This window comes from Pithys albifrons, chromosome 11 (genome assembly GCF_047495875.1).
Source record: "Pithys albifrons albifrons isolate INPA30051 chromosome 11, PitAlb_v1, whole genome shotgun sequence".
Classification (NCBI taxonomy): domain Eukaryota; kingdom Metazoa; phylum Chordata; class Aves; order Passeriformes; family Thamnophilidae; genus Pithys; species Pithys albifrons.
This window is the reverse complement of record NC_092468.1, coordinates 3,045,537-3,070,094: the sequence shown is the minus strand read 5'-3', so window position 1 is coordinate 3,070,094 and position 24,558 is coordinate 3,045,537. Positions and strand designations below refer to the sequence as shown.

General features: G+C 50.4%; 2 protein-coding genes across 4 annotated transcripts in view; both read left to right on the top strand.

Moving 5' to 3' along the window:
- The window catches only part of PAK2 (p21 (RAC1) activated kinase 2), a 48,488-nt gene extending 39,673 nt beyond the window's left edge, over positions 1–8,815 (top strand). For both annotated transcript variants that reach the window (XM_071566149.1, XM_071566150.1), the window contains exons 10-15: positions 1,369–1,481; positions 1,638–1,755; positions 3,487–3,586; positions 6,018–6,214; positions 6,910–7,047; positions 8,645–8,815. In XM_071566149.1, the coding sequence (XP_071422250.1) occupies positions 1,369–1,481; positions 1,638–1,755; positions 3,487–3,586; positions 6,018–6,214; positions 6,910–7,047; positions 8,645–8,731 (753 nt within the window). In that variant the 3' untranslated portion in view covers positions 8,732–8,815. The remainder of the gene's footprint in view (positions 1–1,368; positions 1,482–1,637; positions 1,756–3,486; positions 3,587–6,017; positions 6,215–6,909; positions 7,048–8,644) is intronic.
- An 8,356-nt stretch (positions 8,816–17,171) lies between these two features.
- The window catches only part of SRPRB (SRP receptor subunit beta), an 82,039-nt gene continuing 74,652 nt past the window's right edge, over positions 17,172–24,558 (top strand). Inside the window, exons 1-3 of one of the 2 annotated variants that reach the window (XM_071566676.1) lie at positions 17,172–17,778; positions 19,419–19,535; positions 20,423–20,625. In XM_071566676.1, the coding sequence (XP_071422777.1) occupies positions 17,172–17,778; positions 19,419–19,535; positions 20,423–20,604 (906 nt within the window). In that variant the 3' untranslated portion in view covers positions 20,605–20,625. Of the gene's footprint in view, positions 17,779–19,418; positions 19,536–20,422; positions 20,626–24,558 lie in introns of those variants that run through there. The other variant, XM_071566675.1, reaches the window with a different exon arrangement.

Genomic DNA, 24,558 nt, shown 5'->3' with positions numbered 1-24,558 from the left:
GTTTATCCTTCAAGAACTGCTGGCATTGGTGTCTTGGTTCTTCAGAAGTCAAACTTTGTTTAGTCTTTGCACACTTGTTCTCCAGTCCCAGCTCAATAAAAGTGATGTGGTTGTGTCTATCTGTGTGGAAACAGCTTGTCCCCTGTGATTCCCTGTTCTGGTCAGAATGTCTTCTCCACATCCTACTCTTTGCTTTTATCCCTTGGCTTCTCCAGACCCACTTGGTGAAACTGGTGACATTTTTGTCATCAAGTGGGCATCTCTGGTTTCTGGGACTCAAATGTTAGGAATTATTTGCTTCTATTTAACTTTAAATTTCCTTAGTTTTCTTTTAATGCTTCTATTTAAATCCTTTCCTTAATTTTCCTTCTAATGAGTAGCCATTCCTGAGGTCACTGATGAGTAGTTGCCCTCTGAGCAGCACTCACATTTACCAGTCCTGCAGTGGAGCTCCACATCCTGATAAAACATGAGCCTTTCTGCCATCTCAGGAGGTGTCTCTCAGCTTGTTCTCCCCACCCTGCAGTATTTCCTGTCCTCTTGCTGACTGCAGAGCAAGTTCTGGAGCCCAGAGGGCTTGTGGAATATCTGCCCCTTCAGCTCTCTGTTCCAAACTCCCTCACACAAGACCCTCAGCAACCTTCACCAGCTGCAGTCTCGGTTATTTGCCATTCTGTGCCACACAATGACAAGAATCTCTTCCTCTGATGCCTGTGGCAGTATCATAATGAGAATTTCTACAAGATCATATTGGTTCTTTGGTTTGGTTTTGGTCTCCTGAGTAACTCCAAACTGCCTCCTTGGTGTGCTGTGGCTGACAGAGCTGGGGCAGTTCTCAATTTCCAGCTCTGGAATAATTGTCCTGCTTAGCTTATTTCCTGGGCAACACAGGCCTTGCTCTGCCCTCTTCTCTCTGGGGTAGTTCACTGATTCATTGCTTTGGAGGAATTCCTTCTGCCTCCTTAGACCCAAACACCACTTTGGTCAGAATATGGAGCAGCCAATTGCCTCACCTTGCAGGCTCAGACTTTCTCTTTGGGTTGGTCCAGGATTCTCTGCTGCTTCAGGCCTGTTGATATCAAACTGGGCAAATATCTCCTTATCTCCTGCATGTTCCCTTTTCTGTCTGTTGTGGCCTCAGTCACTGTTTGTGGATCCTTCCAGCTTCAGTTGGCCATGGGTGCAAGTCGTGTGCTCATCAGGCTGCATCCTTTTAATTTGTATGCTAGTGAGTGATTTGTCAGCTGCAAGTTGTGCTGAACCCCTTTAATCCCATTACAGAATTCCTTCTGACTTTTCACTGTGTTAAGAGCTGAGTGAAAGCTTTTGATGGTTTGAGTGATTGCTGGTTTATTTTGCCCTGTGCAGGTGGCTATTAAACAGATTAACCTGCAGAAACAGCCCAAGAAGGAGCTGATTATTAACGAGATCTTGGTAATGAAGGAGCTAAAGAACCCCAACATAGTCAACTTCCTGGACAGGTAAATGCATCCAGCTGGTGATTCCTGAGGGTTTCAAGAGGTTATTCCCTACCCAGACCTGGCCCTGCTGTACCTGAGGGTCTTGGAGTGAATGAGTCTGTGTTTGGGCTTAATCACCTTGATGGACATGGACACCTTGTGGTTTTCTCTGGGCAGTTACCTCGTGGGGGATGAGCTGTTTGTGGTGATGGAGTACCTGGCTGGGGGCTCCCTGACTGATGTGGTGACAGAGACCTGCATGGATGAAGCCCAGATTGCTGCTGTGTGCAGGGAGGTGAGTGCAGCTCTGTTGGGCATGGAGGGGCTCCTTGTGCCCATCAGTTTTATGGAATGTTTGGCTTAGGTCTCACTGCAGCAATTGCTGTGGGAGATGTTGAGTTACTGAGGCACACCATGAGCAGAAATTAATGTTGAAGTCACAGAAAATAACAAAATTAGGTTAACTGAGGAAAGTGATGGGTTGCAAGTTGTAACACCAAAGAGCTGTGGCAGTTTTGGATCTGGGTGTTTGGGAAACTCAGGGGATGGAGCAAATAAAGCCTTTGGACTTGGTGCTTGGGCTGCCTCATCCTGCTGACAGTGTTAACAGAAAGATGTGAAAAATGTGGCCTGAAGTTCAGGGAGGAGCTGTGGAGAAGTTCAGCAGCTGCAAGGAAGGGCTTTTTAAACTTTGACTAACAAAGAACATTCAAAGGCACCAAAAAAAAAAATCTGAATATTCATACATGGGTAATGTAGAAAGGGAAAGAAAAAGAAAAAAGCCTGAAAGCTTCCAAGGGTTTTCCAGAAGGAAGAATGGGAGCTGTCTCTGCACTCCTGCTGAAACAGGAGTGCTTTAAGAAGCAGGTACTAAAATAAAGATGAGCTGGATGCAGACTCTCCATTCTCCCTTTCAGCTGTTCTCAGAGTGTGTGAAATCTGCAGGTCTGTGCCAGGTAAACTTTCTGTAGGGATTTCTCAGGGAAATAAATTCTCCAGAGGATTGTGGTTGAAATAATTTTAAGGTTACAGTGAGATTTCAAGTGGAGGAGTTAAAAGCAGCTGATGGCCCAACTTATCAGTGGTTCATGCCCCGAGTCAGGGCCAGCAGCCAGCTCAGATTTGGTGTAGCAGGAGGAGAATTGTGTTCCCTGCTGTGCAGGAGACACTGTGGCTTTTCAAGGCCCATCTGACTCTGAGGCTTCTCTTGTGCCTCACCCAGAGGGAGGGGAGGGAGAGAAAACTCACCCAGTAACCTGCATGGACAGGTCATGGTTTGCAGAGGGACCACAGAACCAAAAGTGACTCTCTATTGTAACAGTTGTGAACTTTGCTGAGGCAGAACTCAAATATTGAACTATTGTATTTCATCAAAATTCTGCTGCCCACACTTAGATGTGTTTAATTTTGCTAATCAGTGTTTGCTAAAGCAAACAAAGATACAGAAAACTCACTGGGGACACCCAACAAATGTTCTGCTTATGCTGAAAGAGAAAAATCTGACTTTTTTTTCTTTGGCCTTTTATTCTCAAATAACAAAAGTAAATTTCCATTATGGTTTTGGGCAGAAACTTGGTGTGAAAGGTTTTAATCTGCAAACAATGCCTTGCAGAATGAAGATGTTTTACAGATTTCACAGCAGAGGTTGTGTGGCTGTTGGGAATGAAACCTCACCATTTCCTCTTGGTGAGACCTCAGACTGAAGAGCTCTCACTTATTCCTTTATGGTTCCTCTGTAGAATCTGTGGGAGGTACCAAAATTAACATCTGAGAGCATTTTGGGGGATGAGGAATTTAATATTTACATTTGTTAGGATAGAAAAACTCCCTGACTAAGTGATTTTTTTAGACTTCCTGAAATCTGGAGGGTATTTTTCAGCCCAAGAGCTTCCTCTGCTGGTTATTTTCAATAATACCTGTTACATTTTTGCTCTCAGAGCTGGCTGAGGGTGTAAATGTTGCCTTGAGTTTGTGTTCTAGTGCACCAGTTGTGTTGAATGTTGGTTTTTTTTCTCTCCTTATCCAGTGCTTGCAAGCACTTGAGTTCCTCCATGCCAACCAGGTCATCCACAGGGACATCAAGAGTGACAATGTGCTGCTGGGAATGGATGGCTCAGTCAAGCTCAGTGAGTAACACCCAGGGCTCTGAATGCTCTGGGGCTTCTTTTCCACTCAGCTCAGTTGGCAGGGAAACTGAGGGGTGTTTTTGTTGACTGGGAGGAATGGAAATTCATTCTGTGATGGGAAATGTGCAGCAGGTGCTGAAATCCTGAGCCCTCTGGCTCGGGCTGGGAGTGTGTCAGCCCCAGAAGGATGTTGAGGCAAACCTGTGGGCACAGCAACACGTTGGGAAATGGGAAGTAACTGGCACCATTACAGTGAGCAAAGTGGGAGTGATTGCAAGGCAGAAGTTCCAGCAAAGTGCAGTGGCTTTGGTAGGGTGTTAAGGCTTGATTTTAACACTTTGCCCCATTCATTAGAGTGCCACCAACAAGAAAATTGTGCATTATTGATAATTTATATTGCAGTCTAGTCTTACCCTGTGCCTTTTCTTGGACTGGGAGTGTAACACACTTTGATTACTGTAATCCTGACTAAAGAAACTGCTTGCTTTTCAGGTAATTGTTATGCATGCATGGACTTGTGTGCACTAAATCCTCTTCTGTAAATAAAAATGATGTGAAACCACTTGTAGCTGTCAGGACTGCTGAGGAGGAGGTGCATTATCTGACTCTTTGGTGTGTAGGAATGTGTAAAACATACAGCAACCAAAGAGTTAAGGTAAAAAGGGTGTAAAGTTAAAAGTGTTTTTACAGTTGGGCAGGAATTTGAAGTGCCATGAAAATGCCTTAGCAATATTCCATATTGTAGGTGGTTTTCAGTCTCACTTTATTCATTAGGTGGAGTGTTAAGAAAGATTGTGAGCAACTTGATTTGCTTACCAGCACCTTTGGATGCACTGATTGCTTGGACATGGTAGTTGTTTGTTTTAAGGGTGTGATGTGTTTGGGCACAAACTGTGTGGATTCAGAGGCTGCAGAGAACTGAACAGTTCCAGCAGAGCACGTGGCTGAGAAGAGGTAGCTGGAGAAGGATCAAAATTGCTAAAAAAAGAGGTGTCAGAGCAAAGCAGAGTGGCCAAGGACAGGGCTGGCCGTCAAGAAGCATCACCCCAGGAGACTGGCGGAGGATGAGGAGGGAGGGCACGGGTCAGCTGTGAAAGGGCCTTGTGTGGAGGGGAGGTGGTGCAGTCAGTGCTGAGACCAGCTCTCCTGTGGCTGTGGGGCTGGAGAGCTTCTAGCACTGTGAAGGGGGCAGGAAGTTGCACCTTCTTTTTGAACTCTTCCCCTTCTCTGGGGAAGTTTGGTGACAGGACAGGTGTCACCACTGCTGTACCCACTGCTGGCTGGGAGGTGAGGGCTCCTGCCTGTCCCTTCTCTCCATGCTGGGGAGTCAGGAGACACAAACTGCTGCTGCCTCTCTGGGGTGGTCATTGGAATGGGGCTGTGAGTTGAGTGTGACACCTTGATAAGGCCAAAAAGTACAGGAGGAACTTGGTGACTCCCATGGATTTATTTTCCTTCTTTTTGTTTGGTTTTGTAGGTTTTTTTGGTTTGGTTTTTGTTTTTTTTTAAGGCAACATTTTGACTGTCAGGGTGGGGATAGTTCTTTGTTAAATTGTCTTCTTGCCACTTCCATGACTGTGACTCTTTTGTTAGGACTGCTTGGCATAACAGTTTAAAAATTTAAATTTCTCTCTCTCTCTCTCCCTCCCTCTCCTTCTCTCTCTCTCTTTCTCTAACTTAGTGTCAATGATAAGGTAATATCTGTCTCCTGCCTTAACTGTGTTCTTATTGATGCTTTACATGCCTGGGAAGTGGGAGTGCTGCAGCTGGATAAAGTAACATGGTGGAACATGCATTGCTGCTGCACCTGAAGGCTGTAGGAATAGGTGACTTTTCTCGTTTTCTTGAGTGTGGTTGTTCTCTTTGGTAGTTACCTTGTGGAGAGGTTTGTTTGTCCAGGTTCCTGCTGCTCTTGGGGTAGCACTGCACTTCCCTGAAGCCTTGTTTCTGTGTCTCTGTCAGCTGTAGTGCCTGTCTAGATGGCCAAACTGCTGTGAAGTGTTGAACTCAGTAGCTGCACAAGCACGGTCTGTTTAGAAGGGCAGAAGCCATGGATTGTGGGTTCATTTCTTCTAGTTCAGGCTGGAATATATATGGTCTAACACACCAAGTGCAGAACACTGTGCTCTGCTTGGTGGCTTGTTTGGGCTGCTCCCAGTCTAGAATTACTGGAGGGAGGACTGGGCAAAATACCATAGAAAAGCCTCTTCCACGGAATTCTGCCCTGCTTAAACACCTCCAGGTTCTGTATCCATCCTGCACGTTGGCTTTTCAATATGGACATTGTAGTGGGGGGGGTGGGGGGGGAGAAGAAACCCCCCCAAGCCAAGCCCCTGTCAGTGAAATAAATGTGTAGCAGTAGAGAAGTCTTGTAGGAAATGCACTTCTTGGGACGCCCCAGTTTAACCTGTTTGGCTTTGTTGTCCTGCAGCCGACTTTGGTTTCTGTGCTCAGATCACCCCCGAGCAGAGCAAGCGCAGCACCATGGTGGGCACCCCCTACTGGATGGCCCCAGAGGTGGTCACACGGAAAGCATACGGCCCCAAAGTGGACATCTGGTCTCTGGGCATCATGGCCATTGAGATGGTGGAAGGAGAACCTCCTTACCTCAATGAAAACCCGCTGAGGGTAAGAAGCCCCCTGGGCTGGAACTCTTTGTGGGTGTTCACCCTGTGGAACAGCTTCAGTTCGTTAATTGTATCAACCATAAAAGAAAATGAAATGAAAAAGCCAAGAAGCTTCAGCAGTCAAAGAAAAGTTCTCTCAAGGAAGACACTTGTCTTGAATTTACCATCAGCCCTACCCCAACTCCTCATCCCTGGAAGTGTTCAAGTCCAGGTTGGACAGGACTTGGAGCAGCTTGGTCCAGTGGAAGATGTCCCTGCCATGGCAGGGTCTGGAACCAGATGGTCTTTAAGGTCCTTCCAACCCAAACCAGTTCCCTCAGTTATCACAGAATACTGAGGTCAAAACACAATGTTTCAGTTACAGGCAGGTAAATCTTCCAAACAGATGTTTTTGCCCACAAGATTCTGTGATCCTTCAGGGAAAGTAAATCCATCAGGTTTTGACAAATGCTGCTCTGTCACAATCAGATATTTTCTTTGCTAAAGTGGGTACCTGTTGCCAGTAGAGTTTTGAATATTATTTTGCTACCAGCAAGAGTAAGTCCTGACTACCTATAATTGTGTCAATTTTTACAGTTTTTATCTCATCAATTTGAGGGGAAGGAGGAAGCAGAGCCCTTTCTGTTGCCACTAGGCAGGACACTTTGGTATCTTTTAAGGATTTGTTTTGGTCACACATTATTCCTCATTTTACAGGCTTTGTATTTGATAGCAACTAATGGCACACCAGAACTGCAGAACCCCGAGAAACTGTCCCCAATATTCCGGGATTTCTTGAACCGATGTTTGGAGATGGATGTAGAGAAAAGAGGCTCAGCCAAAGAATTGCTACAGGTGAGACTCAGCTGCTTCTCACAGTGATGAACCACATGGCAGACTGTGGCACCCTTTTCTTGGGTGTGTGTTTTCTTCTGAGAGCTCTTGGCAGGAACAACAGTCAGCAAAGATTTTTAATATGCTCTGAAGTTGTTCCATCACAGTCTGTGCCTTCACTCTGCCACTGCCAAAGCTCTCAGCAATGTATGAACTCCCTTCAGGAGCTGGCCACTGATAGCATTTGCATTGCTTTTCATGTCTTCACTTACAAATGTTCTCCTCAGAACTGTTTAAAACAACTTTTTACCTGTTGAAGTCCTGAAAAGAAAAGCTGCCATTTTCCCAGGATTGTGTCCTACAAGCTCAGGGCATCTCCCACCCTGCCACTATTCCTCCCTTTAGTTTTGATTGTCAATGCCTGCTGGCACTGGAGAAAAGCTGGCTTGTAAAATGAGCTCTTCTTGCAGGCAGCATTGTCTGAAGGAGTGATGGAATCCCTGGTGGCCATTCCTGGGGAGGGCAAGGAGTAACTCTGAGCCTGGAAGCCAGATGATGTAGAGGCTTTCCCAGTAAAGCCAGTTACTCCTCCTTATCTTTCTCTGGTTATTCCTTGCTCAGATCTTGCTGTTTTGCTCATTGCTTCAATACTCACCTTTTCCAAAAGTGATGAGCTATTCCAGGAGAAACCCCATTGGGTGGGGCACTGCCAGCCCAGCCAGCCTGGAATCATCTTTTCCCTGTAACCATCAGGAGAAACACATGGAACAAATCCTTGGTTAAAATGAAGAATCATTCCTGCTCAGCTCTGTGCTGGTTTAAAGGTGAACCAGCAGGAGAAAGGAACCCAACACAACAGAGATTATAAGTCACAGTTACAATTTAATAACAATATTACAATAAATGCAATGGCACAAAGAGAAATTGGGTTTAACCCCCAACCCCAGCAGTGTAACCCACCCCCTGGGGCACAAACACAGGGGGGTTTGGTGGCCCCTGTGCTGAGCCCCACGTGGTTCCCCCGAGTCCAAAGGAAAAGGAAGGGACAAACCTGTTGGTGCAGATGATGGCACAGTCTGGTGGAGAGTGGGGGGCTCCTCCTGGCCAGGGTCTGCTCCTCCTCTGCATCCAATGAGTGGTTCCCCAAGTCCCCAAAGCCCAAGATTGTCTCCCCTCAGGTTTGGGTGGGAGCCCCCAGTGCCTCCCCCAGGGCAGGGAGTTCCACACTGGGGGATCTGACTCTGGCAGTCAGGGGGGATTTTGGAATGGTTGCTGGCCCCTGAGCAGAGCTGAGCCCTCAGGTGGGTGTGGAGGTGCCAAGGAGTCCCTGCAGGGCAGTTCTCCCAGCTCCTCTGCCAGGCTTCTTTCCCAGCCAGCTCCCAGCCTGAGGGCTCAGCTGTGCCCTGGGCAGCTGCTGCCAATGGGCCATTGGGAACAGTTGCTGGGCAAAGGCCCAGAGGGTTTAGAATGCCCAGCTTTGGTCACACCCACACAGGGACAAACTGGTCCCACCTGCTGAACTGGGACAAGCTCCCTGGAAACATGAGTCTTGTTTGAAAGAAACCCCTTTAAGCTGTGCCAGTCACTGATGCCCAGTGTTTCTCCCTCTCCCTGGCAGCATCCCTTCTTGAAACTGGCCAAACCTCTGTCCAGCTTGACGCCACTGATCTTGGCAGCCAAAGACGCCATGAAGAGTAACCGCTAACGTCCTGCCACGGCCTTCAACCCCTTTTGTTTGTTTGTATTTTACAAATCTTTATAATATATGAGGTTGTTACACTTGGGTGGGGAGGGAAGGGCTTTTGGTGGGGAGGGAGCGGGTGGGAAACGTCTGCAAAAGGGAAGAAACTCTCATCCAGAAGACACCCAAAATACGTTGTGGCGGCTCTAGCGATCCGTCTGGGGTCCAGAAGGAATTGAGGACTGAATTACTGGCCTTTATTCATGTTTTTTTCTGATTTTTTTTTAATTTTTATTCCCCAGACAGCCCAGAAATGCCACTTTCTGTGCCCGGGGCTTCAAGGGTTTTTAACGACTTCGCTGTAACAGCTCCTGTTCGTTGTACCCTCTGGGTACTTTCAATACTTGAATGACAGGTTCAAGCTTTCAGAGAGCAGTACTAATTTTACCTGCTGATCTCTTTGACTCTCCTCTTCCTCCCCTCTTCCTGGTGACTTTCAAATCCCTCTGGTAATCTCCCCCATGACCAGATTCATGGCAGGTGTGACGAATGTGAAGGTACATCTTGCCCCTCATTTCTTTTACAGATGAGCTGTTGCTGTACTGTAGATTGGACAACTTGGCTACTTATGGAGATGTTTCTCACTTTTTAAGATGAATAAGGAGAGGGGGGGAAGAGAAGTATTCAGCTGTTTCTCATGCCTGTGCTCTGTGGACTTTTTTTAAAATCAAAAACGTGGGCTCTTTGTAGAACCGAAGTGATCGGTCAAGTCTTTGGGTGTGGGTTATGGATATGTAGGTTGGGGTCAGATCCTTTATTTATGATCAAATGATCAGTTCTAGTCAGGGCAAGAAAAAATTCCAGCTGTCTTCCTTGTGTGCTCTTTCTTCCTGTTAGACTTGCTGGCCAGAAGCTCAAGGGTTAACGTGCTTGGTGCAGTGGGTGGCTCAGAAACGTGTCTGTGCTCTGACTTGGGCTTTGGAAGTTATGCTGGTGCCTTTGACATTTTTTATTTTACATTTCCCTTCTTTGTATCAAATACATTTTTGTATATGTTGTAATTTCCCCCCCCCTAAGCAAATAATGCATCAACCTCTATGGAGTTGTCAGAGTTTAAGTATTAGAGCTATTTTTTCCAGTTTTGTACGTGCTCCATTTGTACTAATGAAACCAGAAGAACAAATAACCAGATCTGAGGACACTGAAGATACAGGATTTTTAAAATACGATGCAAACAGAAGATGCTGAACACCTGGAGATGCCACAGCACTGCTGGGAGGTGGAAGCTGAGGGGAGGACAGTTGGACTGGCTGATCCTTCTCCCTAAAGACATTGGGGCTGCAGGGAGCCCTTGAGTGCAAGAACAAGTGCCTCCCTCTGCAGGACAGTGAGAACCTGAATGGTTGAGTTCTTGGGGTGCTGCCAGGGGTGAGTGGAGCAGAGCCTGTGCCCCCCTGGCTCCTTCCAGTGCTACACTCTATGCATTTCAACCTCCCCAAGTGTTTGAGGAAGAGCCAACTGTAGGAACCATGTGCCAAATGAGCCTGTGAAAGAACAGCCGTGCCTTGAGTGGGATGTTACTGCATTCCCAGCGGGGCAGGGCTTAGGACAGACAGAGTTACGGTTGGATGTGGACAGAGGACCCTGAATAAAAACTTTTTGCACACTTTTCCAAACATTGTGGCAGGGGATAGAAGTCATACTGAGAGAATATTGATACCTGTGTAGAAGTAATGCTGGTTTGGGGACTGGTAGCCAAGGTATGACAGAACCGACTTCCAGCTGATGAGAGCAACTGGCCTGGACAGCAGAGGCTGTTTGGGTGATGGTGGAGGGAGCAGGGATGGGGTCTCACAGCATCTGCTGGCACTCAGAACCTCCTGGAGATGCCAACAGATTGTCTTGGGCAGGTTCAGCTTGTGTTCTGCTCCTGTGTGGTAGTTAAAATCTCCACTGAGTTAATTAACTGTTCTGTCACAGGAATAAACCCCACTAGCTGTGAGTGTAAGAATATGGCCTTAAATTTTCAATTCAAGGAAGTGTCTCATTCCAGGCAAGGAAACCCAGATGCATTTCCCAGCAAAAAAGATGTGTTAGGAGCCATGGGCACTGCAATCACCCTGGGCTGAGTGTGCCCTGCTCCTGGTCCAATGGAGCAGTGAGGAGGCTTGGCTGAGGAAAAAGCCTCTTGTACCAATGGTTCCCTCTTTGTCCATTGCTGGCAATGGACTTGGTGAAACTCCTTGTGCCAGAGTTAAACTGGGAGCTTTTCTTTCTTTCCTCTTTCTTTTTGTGTTTTAATGGCACAGTCTAGATAAATTTAGCTTTTTTTTTAATAGAAAGAAAACAAGACATCATAAGTAATTTTAACTTATTAGTTCACTTTTATTGATGAATGATAATGCTTTGAAACATAAATTTGTTCAATTTAGTTTATTTTGGAGATGATTTCTGAAGTTTCAGCCATCTTAGCACACAAAACTTGGCCCAATCCCCAAGTTCCCAAACTATGACCTGGAAAGGTGTTCATCTCTGAGGCTGAGGAGCATCTCCCCGTGCCCAGGGAGCAGCTGGTGTGTGGTGAGGTTTCTCTTGGGGATCAGAGGTGGAGCTGGAGAGGTTTCTCTTGGGGATCAGAGGTGGAGCTGGCAGGGAATGGAGAGCCAGGAGAAGGCTTTTGGGCTGTGCTCGAGTGTCGTGGTGGGTCAGGCATGGCTTTTCCCACAGTGGTTTGTCCCTGATGGGAGTGGGCTGGAGTCTTTGGGGCTGGACTGGGCAGTTCTGCTGTGCCACTGGGGCAGGGGGAGACCAGTCAGAGCTCCAGGAGGGGATGGGAAGGGAGGGACTGCAGCTCTGCTGTGCCACTGGGGCAGGGGGAGACCAGTCAGAGCTCCAGGAGGGGATAGGAAGGGAGGGACTGCAGCCCTGCTGTGCCACTGGGGCAGACCAACCAGAACTGCAGGAGGTGATGGGAAGGGAGGGACTGCAGCTCTGCTGTGCCACTGGGTCAGGGGGAGACCAACCAGAGCTCCAGGAGAGGATGGGAAGGGAGGGAACTGCAGCTCTGCTGTGCCACTGGGGCAGGTGGAGACCAGCCAGAACTGCAGGAGGGGATGGGAAGGGGGGGAACTGCAGCTCTGCTGTGCCACTGGGGCAGGGGGAGACCAGTCAGAGCTCCAGGAGGGGATGGGAAGGGAGGGACTGCAGCTCTGCTGTGCCACTGGGGCAGGGGGAGACCAGTCAGAGCTCCAGGAGTTGATGGGAAGGGAGGGACTGCAGCCCTGCTGTGCCACTGGGGCAGGAGGAGACCAGTCAGAGCTCCAGGAGGTGATAGCAAGGGAGGGACTGCAGCTCTGCTGTGCTACTGGGGCAGGGGGACACCAACCAGAGCTCCAGGAGGGGATGGGAAGGGAGGGACTGCATCCCAGTCTGGGCATTCCCACACATCTCTCTGGGTGCCCACATAAGATCCCAAGTCAGGATCAAATGTGCACGTGGTCTGTGTGGAGTGCCATGTGTGGTTAGTTGGGCAGATCTTGGAACCTGCAGGGAATGGGAGACTCCTGGGATTTTCTTGTTATCATAGAACAAACCAGATTTCTCTTTAAAAACAACCATGGGAATGTGCACTTTGCCCTAATGAGACTAATTGGAGCTTTCCCCCCTGGCTCTCTGTGCAGGGAGTGTGAAGGTTTGGCTAAAGCAGAGGGGCCAGGGAGGAACAGGGAAGTGGTTAAGGGTCTCTCCAGCTGGAAATGAATCAATACATCTCTCTGGTCTGTTTTTCCCTCTGTTCCTTATGCTGTCAATGGAAATGGAAGTAGGTGCAAGCTTTCTTTTTATTTTTTTAACTGTCTTCAGATGTTAATGTTGCCTTTGTGTAATTTAATCCCATTATGTTATTTAATTGTTACTGCAATATTAACTACTGTATTTGTTGACTTTGTTTAATAACTGTTCTTTCAGGGCTAGAAATAAACTTTCAAAAAACATTCGGGGTTTTCCCACCTCCTTTCCCTGTTACGAGTTTATGCCTTCAAAGACAGGAGTAGCTGAAGGAGTTGATGTGTCAGTGTCTTAATGAGATCAACAGAATGTATTTTTAATTGAGCTTCTTGCAAATGCTTTAATGGTTGTGGGTATAATTTCGTGCTATACCAGCCTGTTTCTTTTCAAATGGTTACTCATCAGTGTCTGTACCAGCCTTGGGATCACCACAAGCTTTCCCTGCTGCCCCATGCACTCCTAGGGAATGGTTGTGCCTCCCAAGAAAAGCTCTGGATCACTGCTGGTAGAAGAGCAGCTCTGGAACACCCTTTTCATCCATGGTGGGAGAGGGATCCCTGGTTTCCTTGCGGAGGGGGCAAGGCAGAGACCAGCCTCGTTCATCACAGCTGCATCTTCCACCACCACCACCTGCAATTCTGTAGCTGTTCCAAACAAGATGCTTTATTGGATATCATCCAATATCCTGCATATGAATGTTGTGGCATGGGAAACACAGGCACTGAGCTGTCCTGGGAAGATGTGGCTCCTGGGTTGGCACTGTCTCTGCTGCTCAGCGCTGGAGCATCAGAACCAGCACCGTGGTGTCCACAGCTCTCCGAGGACTTGGGATGAGATCTGTGCTGCCTTTTGGCCTCCATGGCTGCAGAGAGTCACTCTTGTTTTCCACTGAAGCTCCAGCAATGCTGTGGGGTGTTGGCCAGTCCAGCTAAAGCCAAGGACCTCTTCTGATGTACTCTGGGGCTGAGGCTGGTTCGGTTGGTTCCGGAGGGAGTTTCTGTCTCGAGGAGGACTCGTCATGTCCTGTGTTTTCCATGTGTTGTTGGGAAATGGGCTCTTCCCTTTCTTCCATGTTGTACAAGCTTTGCTCACACCACTGATGAAGGGAAATGAAGAAACCACTTGTCTCCAGGAGCCGTTTGCCCCAGCCCTGAGAATGTTGGTTTGCACAGAGCGCTGTCTCCTCAGGGTCACTTCTTGTACTTCCTCTGCCTTTATATACAATTGACCCTTGATGCATTTAAACTGATGTTCTCTAACTCTGCATTAAAGTGATTTGGCATTTAATTTATGGGGGGAAAAGTGGAGGGAGGGAGAGAGAAGGTGTTTAGTGGAACTCAGGATTATTTGGATTTTGGTGTTGGAGCTGCTTGAAGGAGAGATGGGCTTGGGCTGATCGTGGCTTGCACAGCTGGAAGTTGCATGTCCTTGATGAATCCTCACCAGTCTGGTGTGAACTTGCTCATGCCTTGCCTGAAACAAAACTCAAGAGCAGGCCCATGTTTGGGGATTGGTTTGTTCAAGAGTGGGCATTTAAAACAATGATCTTGGAGTGGCTAAATGTGGGGTCATTGGTTCGGGGTCATTGGTTCGGGGTCAGCGGTTCGGGGTCAGCAGTTCGGGGTCAGCAGTTTGGGGTCAGCAGTTCGGGGTCAGCAGTTTGGGGTCAGCGGTTTGGGGTCAGCGGTTCGGGGTCAGCAGTTCGGGGTCAGCAGTTCGGGGTCAGCGGTTTGGGGTCAGCGGTTCAGGGTCAGCGGTTCGGGGTCAGCAGTTCGGGGTCAGTGGTTTGGGGTCATTGGTTTGGGGTCAGTGGTTCAGGGTCATTGGTTCAGGGTCCGCGGTTCCTTCTCTTGGGGCTGCTCTGTTTGCAGTGAGTGTCTGCAAAGCTGAGCATGGTGGTGTGGTCTGTGCCAGCCACACACTGGGGAAAACCAGGATGGCTGAAAACTGAGGATCTCCATTTCCTTGGCATTTTCCCGGCGTGCCTGAAGAGCATTGTTGGGTGTCTGTGCAGCTCCCGTGTCTCCTGTGCTGGAGCACAGCAGGGGCTGCACTTGCTGCTCCCAGGGCTTTGTGCAGCTGCACTTTTCCCTTTTCTATGGCTTGCATTTCACTCTCAAGATTGTTTTTAATAAAAGTAGCCATCCTCAGTCATGTGAGGAAGGAAAGTGAGTGTGCTGAGCTCAGCTGAGCTCTTGGAGTTCCTCTCCAGATGTGTGGAGGGAGCAGCTTTTGCCAAGAGCTGCTTTCCCTGCTTTGAATCCAGCCTAAGGAAAGGGGGGAAATACCAAGAACTGAGAGCAACGAATTTCTGACTGTAACTTTTCTCCCTTCAAGGGATCAGGGCAGGGCAATACAGCTCCCTGTGCTGCTGTTCCCATATCCCAGGGGTGATGCTGCTTTTCCCAACTGGTGTCTGCAGGAGGAATAACTTCCAGCACATCACAACTTAGAATAATGGAATTATTCAGGCTGGAAAAGACCTTTAAGATCATCAAATCCACCAGTCCACCTTGATTTCAAATCCCAGTTACCCACTGACCTGAGTATTGAAACAGCCTGTAGGGACTGATGAGGGTTTTTTTAATTATTATTTTTAATGGGATTTTCCCAGTGGGAAGTTACTGGTTGCTCATTCTCTTTAGGACGTGAGAGGCCACCAGACTTCTGCTCTGGGGGTGTGTTGAGTCAGTGGAGGGGAGGATGGGCTGGATGAGCAGACAAGGCATGGATGTGTCTCGTGGGTGTCCCAGTGCTCTGACTGCAGGTCCTGGTGCTTCCTGAAGGGCTTGTGGATAATGAATCCAACTTGGTGTCTCTGGATCAACAGCAGAGATGCTGCTGGGACTTGGCATCTCCAGGGGATGGTCTGGAGGAAGAGCAGGTGCCCACACCAGGTACAGACAGGGCTGGCCTTCCTCAACCCTGCAATTCCCTGAGGTTTCCAGAGCCAAGGATGATCCATCTTTGTTATTTTTTCCTCCCAGTGAATGCTTGTTCTAAGGATCCTGGTCTTTTTATGAAGCACAATTAACTTCCTGGCTCTCCTGGGGCCCTTTTCCCTGCCTGCCTGTGGGAGGAAACCTCCTGTTGGGTTCCTGCTGCCTTGTCAGAGCAGCTGAGAGCAGGTGGCTGCTCTTGGAAGGCTCTTTCCCACCCCCTGCCACTGAAACTCCCCTAAAATAACCTTGGAACTGTCTTTTTTTGTACCTGTTACCTCTGTGGGGGGAGCCAGAGTGGCTGTTCAGCTCTTGTTACCCTTCAGTGTTTTTGGAGAGCGTTTATTTGACTTAATTGGTACAAGTGCCAATTTGTTTCCTGTCCCATGGCTAAACCCCCACCTTTAAATATCAGCATTTTAAGAGGGTTTTGTTCTTGACAGCCTTGGAAACAAGTTGGGTTTAGAACAGACACTGATATTCCACCCCCAGAAAAGGTTTTTTAGATGGGAGTATCCAAATTTTTAGTCTTGTGGAAGAGCAGCCCTGCAAAGCTGTGTGGATTCTGCTGCCAGCACTGACATGAGGGAGGCAATGAGCCCCTGGCACTGTTGAATCCCATAGTTATCCTTGGAATCAGCAGCTTCCAGCTCCTCTCTCCAGCCTGGGTTGTGTCCCACAACTGCAGGATGTGCAGAATTACACATGATGGGTGAGAATGGTTATTAAACACTCAAAACACTTGTTTCCTAAGGCCCAACTATTAAAATGCTTCAAAAGAAGGAAAAAACCAGTTCCTGGGGGAAGGGAAAATGTTGGAATTTCTCCTGTTTTACTGTGGGTATCACAATCTGTTTCCCATGAGCTGGGAGTTCTCTTGGCTTGCTGGGCCCTTGTAAGGTTTTTGTTTCTAAAGACAAAACTCTGTGGGTTTCTCTTCTGAGAGACACAGAAGTTGCTGGAGGTGGAAAGAAATGAGCTGGATTGTGATGTTAAAAATTTTTGTGGTTGGTTCTGCAGTGACAACACAACAATGTCACCAGCAGACCAATGGCATGTGCAGTCAGTGCCACCTCCACCAAACCAGGAGAGGTATTAAGGGTGGGGAGCAGCCAGGCTTTCAGACTGGCTGAGGACAGACTTTGCTGTGGCTTAGTGACTCTCCCTGGGAAAAATGGGATCCCTTGGATAAGTTGCTGGGTCATCTTGTGTCCCAGGCCTTGGGAATGGGTGGTAGGTTGTGTTTTATCACAGACTCCCAGAATGGTTTGGGTTGGAAGGGACTTTAGTGATCACCTCATTCCACCCCCTGCCATGGGCAGGGACACCTCCCACTATCCCAGATTGCTCCAAGCCCCATCCAACCTGGCCTTGGACACTCCCAGGGACGGGGCAGCCACAGGGGTTGGAGCCAAGCAAACCAAAATGAAGATTTTGGCTCCTTTTGGCAGACCTGGCAGCTCTGGGGAGCTGCTGGGGGCTCTCAGGTGTGAGTGCTGGGCTTGGGAGCCTGGTGGGGACAACACTGGGACCTCCTTGCTGGGACAACCCCCCCCTTGGCTGCCCCAGCTGTTGGCAGTCCCTCAGCTCCCAGAGCCCGCTGGCACTGCCCTGCAGAGCCCACAGCTGTGGCACTTCCCAGGCCTGTGGGGCTGTGCCACGTTTGCTTCCACGGGGCTTTATAAAGAGGGGATGCAGGAGCTTCCTCTGCTCCTTCCCCTGGACTGTCCCCCAGCACCATGGCCACCCTCAACGTCTCCATTGCCTTTTTGTTCCTGGTTGGTGGCACATGCCAGGCGCTCAGGTGGCTCTCCAAGAGGCTCCTGTCTCCCGGAGCACGTGGCTGCCTTGCCAGAGAACTCGCTGGCTCGCTGCAGTTGTGCACGAGCTGCCTGGAGCTGAGGATGCTGATGGAGATCGGCCCCTGGGGGGGTGGCTTTGGCCTGGACGTGGTCCTGACTCTGCTCTTCCTCCTCTTCGCTGTTCATGGTGCCTCTTCTGATGGAGCATCTGCCAACCCGACCGTCTGTGTCCAGGAGTTCCTGCTGCTGGAGTCCAGCCTCGCAGCCACAGCTGCCAAGCTGCTGGCCCAGGCTGTGGGCACGGGGCTGGGCTGGGCTGTCACCAAGCTGTTCTGGTCCTGGGAGCTGTCACAGCTCCACTTCATCCAGAACCTGATTGCGGCAGAGTGCAGCTCCTCCATCCGCACCGCGCTGCCCCACGCGGCCTTCGTGGAGGGCACCTGCTCCTTCCTGTTCCACCTCGTCCTCCTCAAGGCCCGGCACAGCCACCCCATCTGGGGGGTCCCTGCACTGGCAGCCACTGCCACCTTCCTGACCTACACAGGTGAGCAGCACTTGGGTTTCTTCTGAGTCATTTGGGGAAACATCTCATTTGTGGGGGATGGATGTATTTTGATCTTCCAGGACTGGAGAGGTAGCAATTAATGAGGTAATGACCACCAAGATGTTTGTTTTCTACTTACTTTACTTCAGTTAGGCTGGAGAAGGGACTGGAGCACAAGTGCTGTGGGGAGAGGCTGAGGGAGCTGGGGGTGTTCAGCCTGGAGAAGAGGAGGCTCAGAGGTGACCTCAGCACTGTCTGGAACTGCCTGAAGGGAAGTTCTGGCCAGGTGGGGGTTGGTCTCTTCTCCCAGGCACTCAGCAATAGGACAAGGGGGCACGATGGGCTCAAGCTCTGCCAGGGGAAATTGAAGTTGGAGAGCAGAAAGAAATTCTTTGCAGAGAGAGTGCTCAGGCATTGGAATGGGCTGCCCAGAGAGGGGGTGGATTCCACATCCCTGCAGGTTTTTAAGGTGAGCTTGGCCGTGGCACTGAGTGCCATGATCTGGTAAAGGGACTGGAGTTGGACCAAGGGTTGGACTTGATGATCTTGGAGGTCTTTTCCAACCCAATCCATTCTGTGATTCTGTGACTGTCGGGTCAGCCGACACAGTGGAACAACTGTGTCCTTCTCACCTCAGCCAAGCCCATCCAGCTGCTCTTCACCCTTCCTGCCCAAGAGCAGCTCTGCCTGGTGCTGGCACAGGTTGTGCCTCATCCCCTGTGGGACAAGAGGAGACCTCATCACTCTCTACAACTCCCTGACAGGAGGTTGTAGCCAGGTGGGGGTTGGTCTCTTCTCCCAGGCAACCAACAGTAGAAGAGGGCACAGCTGAAGCTCTGCCAGGGGAGGTTTAGGTTGGATATCAGGAAGAAATTCTTTGCAGAGAGAGTGCTCAGGGATTGGAATGGGCTGCCCAGAGAGGGGGTGGATTCCCCATCCCTGGAGGTGTTTAAGATGAGACTGGATGTGGCACTGAGTGCCATGATCTGGTGATCACAGTGGGGTTGGATCAAGGGTTGGACTTGATAATCTCGGAGGTCTTTTCCAACCCAACTGATTCTATGAGTCTGTGATTCTGTGGATGTGGCACTGAGTGAGAATCCACCACGTCTTGATCCAACCTCACTGTGATCACCAGCCCAGGGCACGGAGTGAGAATCCACATCTTGATCCAACCCCACTGTGATCACCAGCCCAGGGCACGGAGTGCCCTGGGCTGGTGATCACAGTGGGGTTGGATCAAGGGTTGGACTTGATGATCTCAGAGGTCTTTTCCAACCCAATCCATTCTGTGATTCTATGATTTTGGGGAATAATCATTTTGGGATGAAGGCAGCACTTCAGGATATCTGGGCAGCAGGGGAATGTTGGCACATGAGAAGCCACAGCTCAGCCCAAGATGGGCATCACTTCCCTGGAACGTCCCCTAATGCCACCCCTCGGTCCTGCACTGAGCTTTTCTGCTTCCTGCAAAGCCCAGGATGATGAGGTGGGATTTTCCCAGCCCAGGGGATGCATCTGCTGGAGCTGGGCAGACGTTCTGGGCAGGAAGGAGGGGTCGTGGTCTCTGACCCAGCTCTTTGTTGGGGTCCCAAAGGATGCAGGTGAGACCTCTTGGCCACATTTCTCTTCCCACACAGCTGGACCATTCACTGGCGCCTTCTTCAACCCTGCCCTGGCCACAGCCACCACCTTCCACTGCTCAGGGAACAGCTTCTGGGACTATGTCCAGGTTTACTGGCTGGGGCCCCTCGCAGGTGAGACCTTACAGGGGCAGGGGCTGGGCTGGGGGCAGTGGGCAAGGCAGGAATGCCAGAGGGAGCACAAACCATTCCTGCAAAGGGCTGAACTTGGGTCTTGGCAGTGGCAGGTGTTATTCCTCCTCCAACTTCCTTGTCTCTGGAGTCATCCCTTTGCTGTCCCCTTTTCCTAATGTGATTTCTGCACAGGACATGGGGGAAAACTCTGCCTGAGGCCAGAGGCAAAACTCTCCCAGAACCCAGAGTTTGAGGGAGGTGAAGCAAAGGTGGTTTAGAGCAAGGACAGGCTGAGCTCTGAGGTTGTCCACAACTTCAGGGTGACCATGGGAAGCTGGGTATGGACTGCCTTGAATGCAAAGTGGGGACAACTCCCTGACAGGAGGGGAGAGCCAGGCAGGGGTTGGTCTCTTTTCCTGGGTAACAAGTGTCAGGACAAGAGGAAATGGCCTCAAGTTGTGCCAGAGGAGGTTTAGGTTGGATATCAGGGAAAATTTGTTACCTGAAGGGGTGTTCAGGTGCCAGCACAGCTGTCCAGGGCAGAGGTGGAGTCACCATCTTTGAAGGGATTTCAAAGCCATGTGGACGTGGCACTTGGGGACAGGGGTCAGTGATGGCCTTGGCAGTGCTGGGGAAGGGTTGGACTCGATTTTCTTTGAGGGCTTGGCCAACCTCAGTGATTCTGTGACAAAAGTCCACTGGGTGGTTTATGTCCCTTTTGGGTCAAAACAAGCCCTGCTTTATACATTAAGGAAACAGTGGTGAAATTCTCCTTAAAGCAACACAGGGAGGGTCCTTCAGCCCTCAGGGAGGAGCTTCCTTTGGTCATGGAGAAGGTTGTGGACCTGGAAATTGCAGCTTGGAAGGGGTCTGTGCTCTCATTTCAGGGATGTTCACTGCCCTCCTGCTGTACCAGGGCAACATCCCACGGCTCTTCCAGAAAAACCTCCTCTACAGCCAGAAGAGCAAGTGCAAGGTCCCCAAGGCAAAGGTGACAGCACACCTGGAAGGGGATGAACCACAGCAGAAGAGGAAGGGAGGGAAGAGCAAACCTGAGCCTCGTGCCTGAGCTGTGGGGCCGGGGGATCCCGACAGCCCCTCTCCTGGGAAAGGGTTTCCAGGCATGGAAGATGTTGCTGCTCATCCTCCCACGGTATGAGACTGTTTTAAAGCTCTGCAAAGGAATCCCTGCAGGTCTCTGAGTCCCTGAGCTCCTTTGGAAGCAGCTTTGAAAGCCTCCCTGGAGAGCCTGAAATGCTTCAAGGCTGCCTTGTTAGCTGGGTGAGAAAAGAGCTGAACACTTTTGCATAAATTGATGGTTGTCTTGTGGTGCCAGGAAGGTCCTGGAAAGTCAGGACCATCACATGGGCAGGCTTGAACAACTCTGGGTTATTGCAATATCACCTTGCTGGGTCTTCTGCAGCCAGAAAAACAAAGTATAAAGCAGTAAGTGCCTTGGAAACTTAGGCTGGGGAGGAAGCAGGCTTTGATCTTTGGAATTGTGAATGGATATTGGTGAAAAATGGGTGGGGTTTGAGTTAATTTTAACTGAGAGTGTTGAATTGCACAGGCTGAATGTGACAGGTCTTGGGGAGGAATTAAAAATGCTCCAGGGCAAGAGAGTTCATTGGCCATGAGAGACTCTGCTCCTCTGGGGGTGTGCTTGGCCAGGGGTTTGGGGCTGTAAAACATCAAGAAATGGTGCACAAAGAGTCTGTGGGAAGGGAAAACTAAAAGAGACTCAGGCAGCAAATGTATCCTTGGGCTCTGCTCCTTGTCTTTGTGAAGTATTCCTGAAGATAAAATTACACTTTGTGGGAATAATAATAATAAAAACGGTTGTGTTTGGCATTTGGGTCAGGGATGTTGGTCCTGTGAGCTCTGCTGGGGGACAGGAGCCCATCCAATCCCTGGAAATGGGAGACACCATGATGTCCAAACTGCCTGTGCCCTGCCTGCTGCTTGCTGTGGAGAGGGGGAAGATCCTGCTGATCCTGCTGAGTGACCAGGTGTGCTGGTTTGAAGGTGAACCAGCAGGAGAAATGAGCCCAACACAACAGAGATTATAAGTCAGAGTTACAATTTAATAACAATATTACAATAAATGCAATGGCACAAAGAGAAATTGGGTTTAACCCCCAACCCCAGCAGTGTAACCCACCCCCTGGGGCACAAACACAGGGGGGTTTGGTGGCCCCTGTGCTGAGCCCCACGTGGTTCCTCCGAGTGCAAAGGCAAAGGAAAGGATAAACCTGTTGGTGCAGATGATGGCACAGTCTGGTGGAGAGTGGTGGGCTCCTCCTGTCCAGGGTCTGCTCCTCCTCTGCATCCAATGAGTGGTTCCCCAAGTCCCCAAAGCCCAAGATTGTCTGGTTTGAGCCCAAGAAAGCCTCAGGTTTGGGTGGGAGCCCCCAGTGCCTCCCCCAGGGCAGGGAGTTCCACACTGGGGGATCTGACTCTGGCAGTCAGGGGGGATTTTGGAATGGTTGCTGGCCCCTGAGCAGAGCTGAGCCCTCAGGTGGGTGTGGAGGTGCCAAGGACTCCCTGCAGGGCAGTTCTCCCAGCTCCTCTGCCAGGCTTCTTTCCCAGCCAGCTCCCAGCCTGAGGGCTCAGCTGTGCCCTGGGCAGCTGCTGCCAATGGGCCATTGGGAACAGTTGCTGGGCAATGGCCCAGAGGGTTTAGAATGCCCAGCTTTGGGCACACCCACACAGGGACAAACTGGTCCCACCTGCTGAACTGGGACACCAGGGATCCCCTTGGGCTGTGCTGGGGCCCCCATGGGTGCTGCCCCCCAGGGCTCTTCCACAGGGAAGAGCACAGGCAGGATGTGATGCCCTGGCTGTGCCAGTGTCCCTGCCCTGGGGCACCTTGGCAGGAACTCGAGCAGGAATGTTCTCCTTCTGTTTCCTGAGGTGCCAACAGGGAACAGGGAAGGGGCACCCAATGGAAATCCAGAGTGAAGGTGTCAGAAGCATGTTTGGTGCTTGGCATCCAGCCCTGCTCCGTCCTGTGCCCTGCTGTGTGCCATGAGGGGTCTGGGGGATGATCCCAGGGTGCTGTGCTGCCCCTGGGCTGTCCAGCCCTGCTGTTTTCCTCTGAGATTCCTCTCTGGGGTGACCTGCAGGCACCCCAGGAACCCCGAGAAGATCCAGACCTCTGCAAACCATCAGCCCCCACCCCATCCCAACAGGAGAAATGAGGGAAGGGACCAACACAGAGATGTGGGTGTGCCCCAGAGATTAAACTTCATGGTACAAACAACACCCCAAAAACCATGCAGCAAACATCCCCCAAATGATGTCCCCACACCAGGTCTGGCCCAGTCCTTGGCAGTGCCCCAGGAAGGGCACAGGGAGCACAGTCTGACTTTTATCCCTGTTAACTGAGCACCTTTGGGTGGAAACAGACCTTTGAGGCTCCCTGTGGCTGTCCCAGGGAGAGCCTGGGATGCTCAGATCCCCACGTGCTGCAAATCCATGTAGAAATGGTGCTGAAACTCCAGAGGTGGGGCTTCCATTTATCCCACTGATTTGCTGGCTCTGCTTTTGATGTGAGGGGAGTGCAGGATGCCAAGGGTGACGCTGACTCGCCCACCACAGCCCGTTCTTGTGGTGCCTCTCCCCAGGCAGAGCACAGAATGTTCCTCTGGTGGGCTGGGCTGTCTGGCTGCAGAGCTGCTCAGGAGATGTCTCCCAGTCCCATGGGTATGGAACTTTTGCAGTCTGACACCCCAGAGGCAGCATCAGCTCTGGGGATGCTGAGCCTACAAATGCAGCATCCAAAGGCAACGTGTAACCACAGGGTCAGGGGAAAAAAAAGCTGGGTTTTTCTTTTTTTCCTTTTTTTTTTCTTTTCAAGACATTTTCAGATGTTTGGGGTCTGTTTGTTGGGCTGCTGGGGAGACTGTATGGGCAGAGTGATGTAATTAAGGGGAATTTAAGGAGTGACAGTGAATATTGTTATTTTTAATTAAGAGGCTGCTTTTCCAGCAGGGTAGAATTAAGGCTGAGTGGAGGAGAGCTGCAACTGGACAGACAGACAGACTCATTCCCAAGCTGTAAATCAAACTCCCCAGCTCTGATTTACAGCTTGGCCCTGCTGTTGCAGTCCAAGGGAACACTTGGGCTGCCTTCCTGGATCTGCTCCTCTTGCTGGAGCCAGTGCTGTCCCAAGGCTTCGGCTGCTCACTGGGGGTGTTCTCCCTCTGGAAATGTCCTGTCAAGCCCCCAGACCCTCCCACTGCAGCCTTGTCCTGCCCTGCAGCAGCAGCAGGAGCACCCAGAGCTTGTGCACAGGCAGAGGTGACTGAGGGATGGCCCGACAGTTATAGAATCATAGAATGGATTGGGTTGGAAAAGACCTCTGAGATCATCAAGTCCAACCCTTGATCCAACCCCACTGGGATCACCAGCCCAGGGCACTATGTGCCCTGGGCTGGTGATCCCAGTGGGGTTGGATCAAGACATGGTGGATTCCCACTCAGTGCCACATCCATAGAATCACAGACTCATAGAATGGATTGGGTTGGAAAAGACCTCCCAGATCATCAAGTCCAACCCTTGGTCCAACTCCAGTCCCTTTACCAGATCATGGCACTCAGTGCCACGGCCAAGCTCACCTTAAAAACCTCCAGGGATGTGGAATCCACCCCCTCTCTGGGCAGCCCATTCCAATGCCTGAGCACTCTCTCTGCAAAGAAGTTTTTTCTGCTCTCCAATTTCAATTTCCCCTGGCAGAGCTTGAGCCCATCGTGCCCCCTTGTCCTATTGCTGAGTGCCTGGGAGAAGAGACCAACCCCCACCTGGCCAGAACTTCCCTTCAGGCAGTTCCAGACAGTGCTGAGGTCACCTCTGAGCCTCCTCTTCTCCAGGCTGAACACCCCCAGCTCCCTCAGCCTCTCCCCACAGCACTTGTGCTCCAGTCCCTTCTCCAGCCTCGTTGCTCTTCTCTGGCCCCGCTCCAGCCTCTCAATATCTTGAGTCCCCCCGGGGCAGGAGCCACCCTGAGCCCAGGAGCCACCCC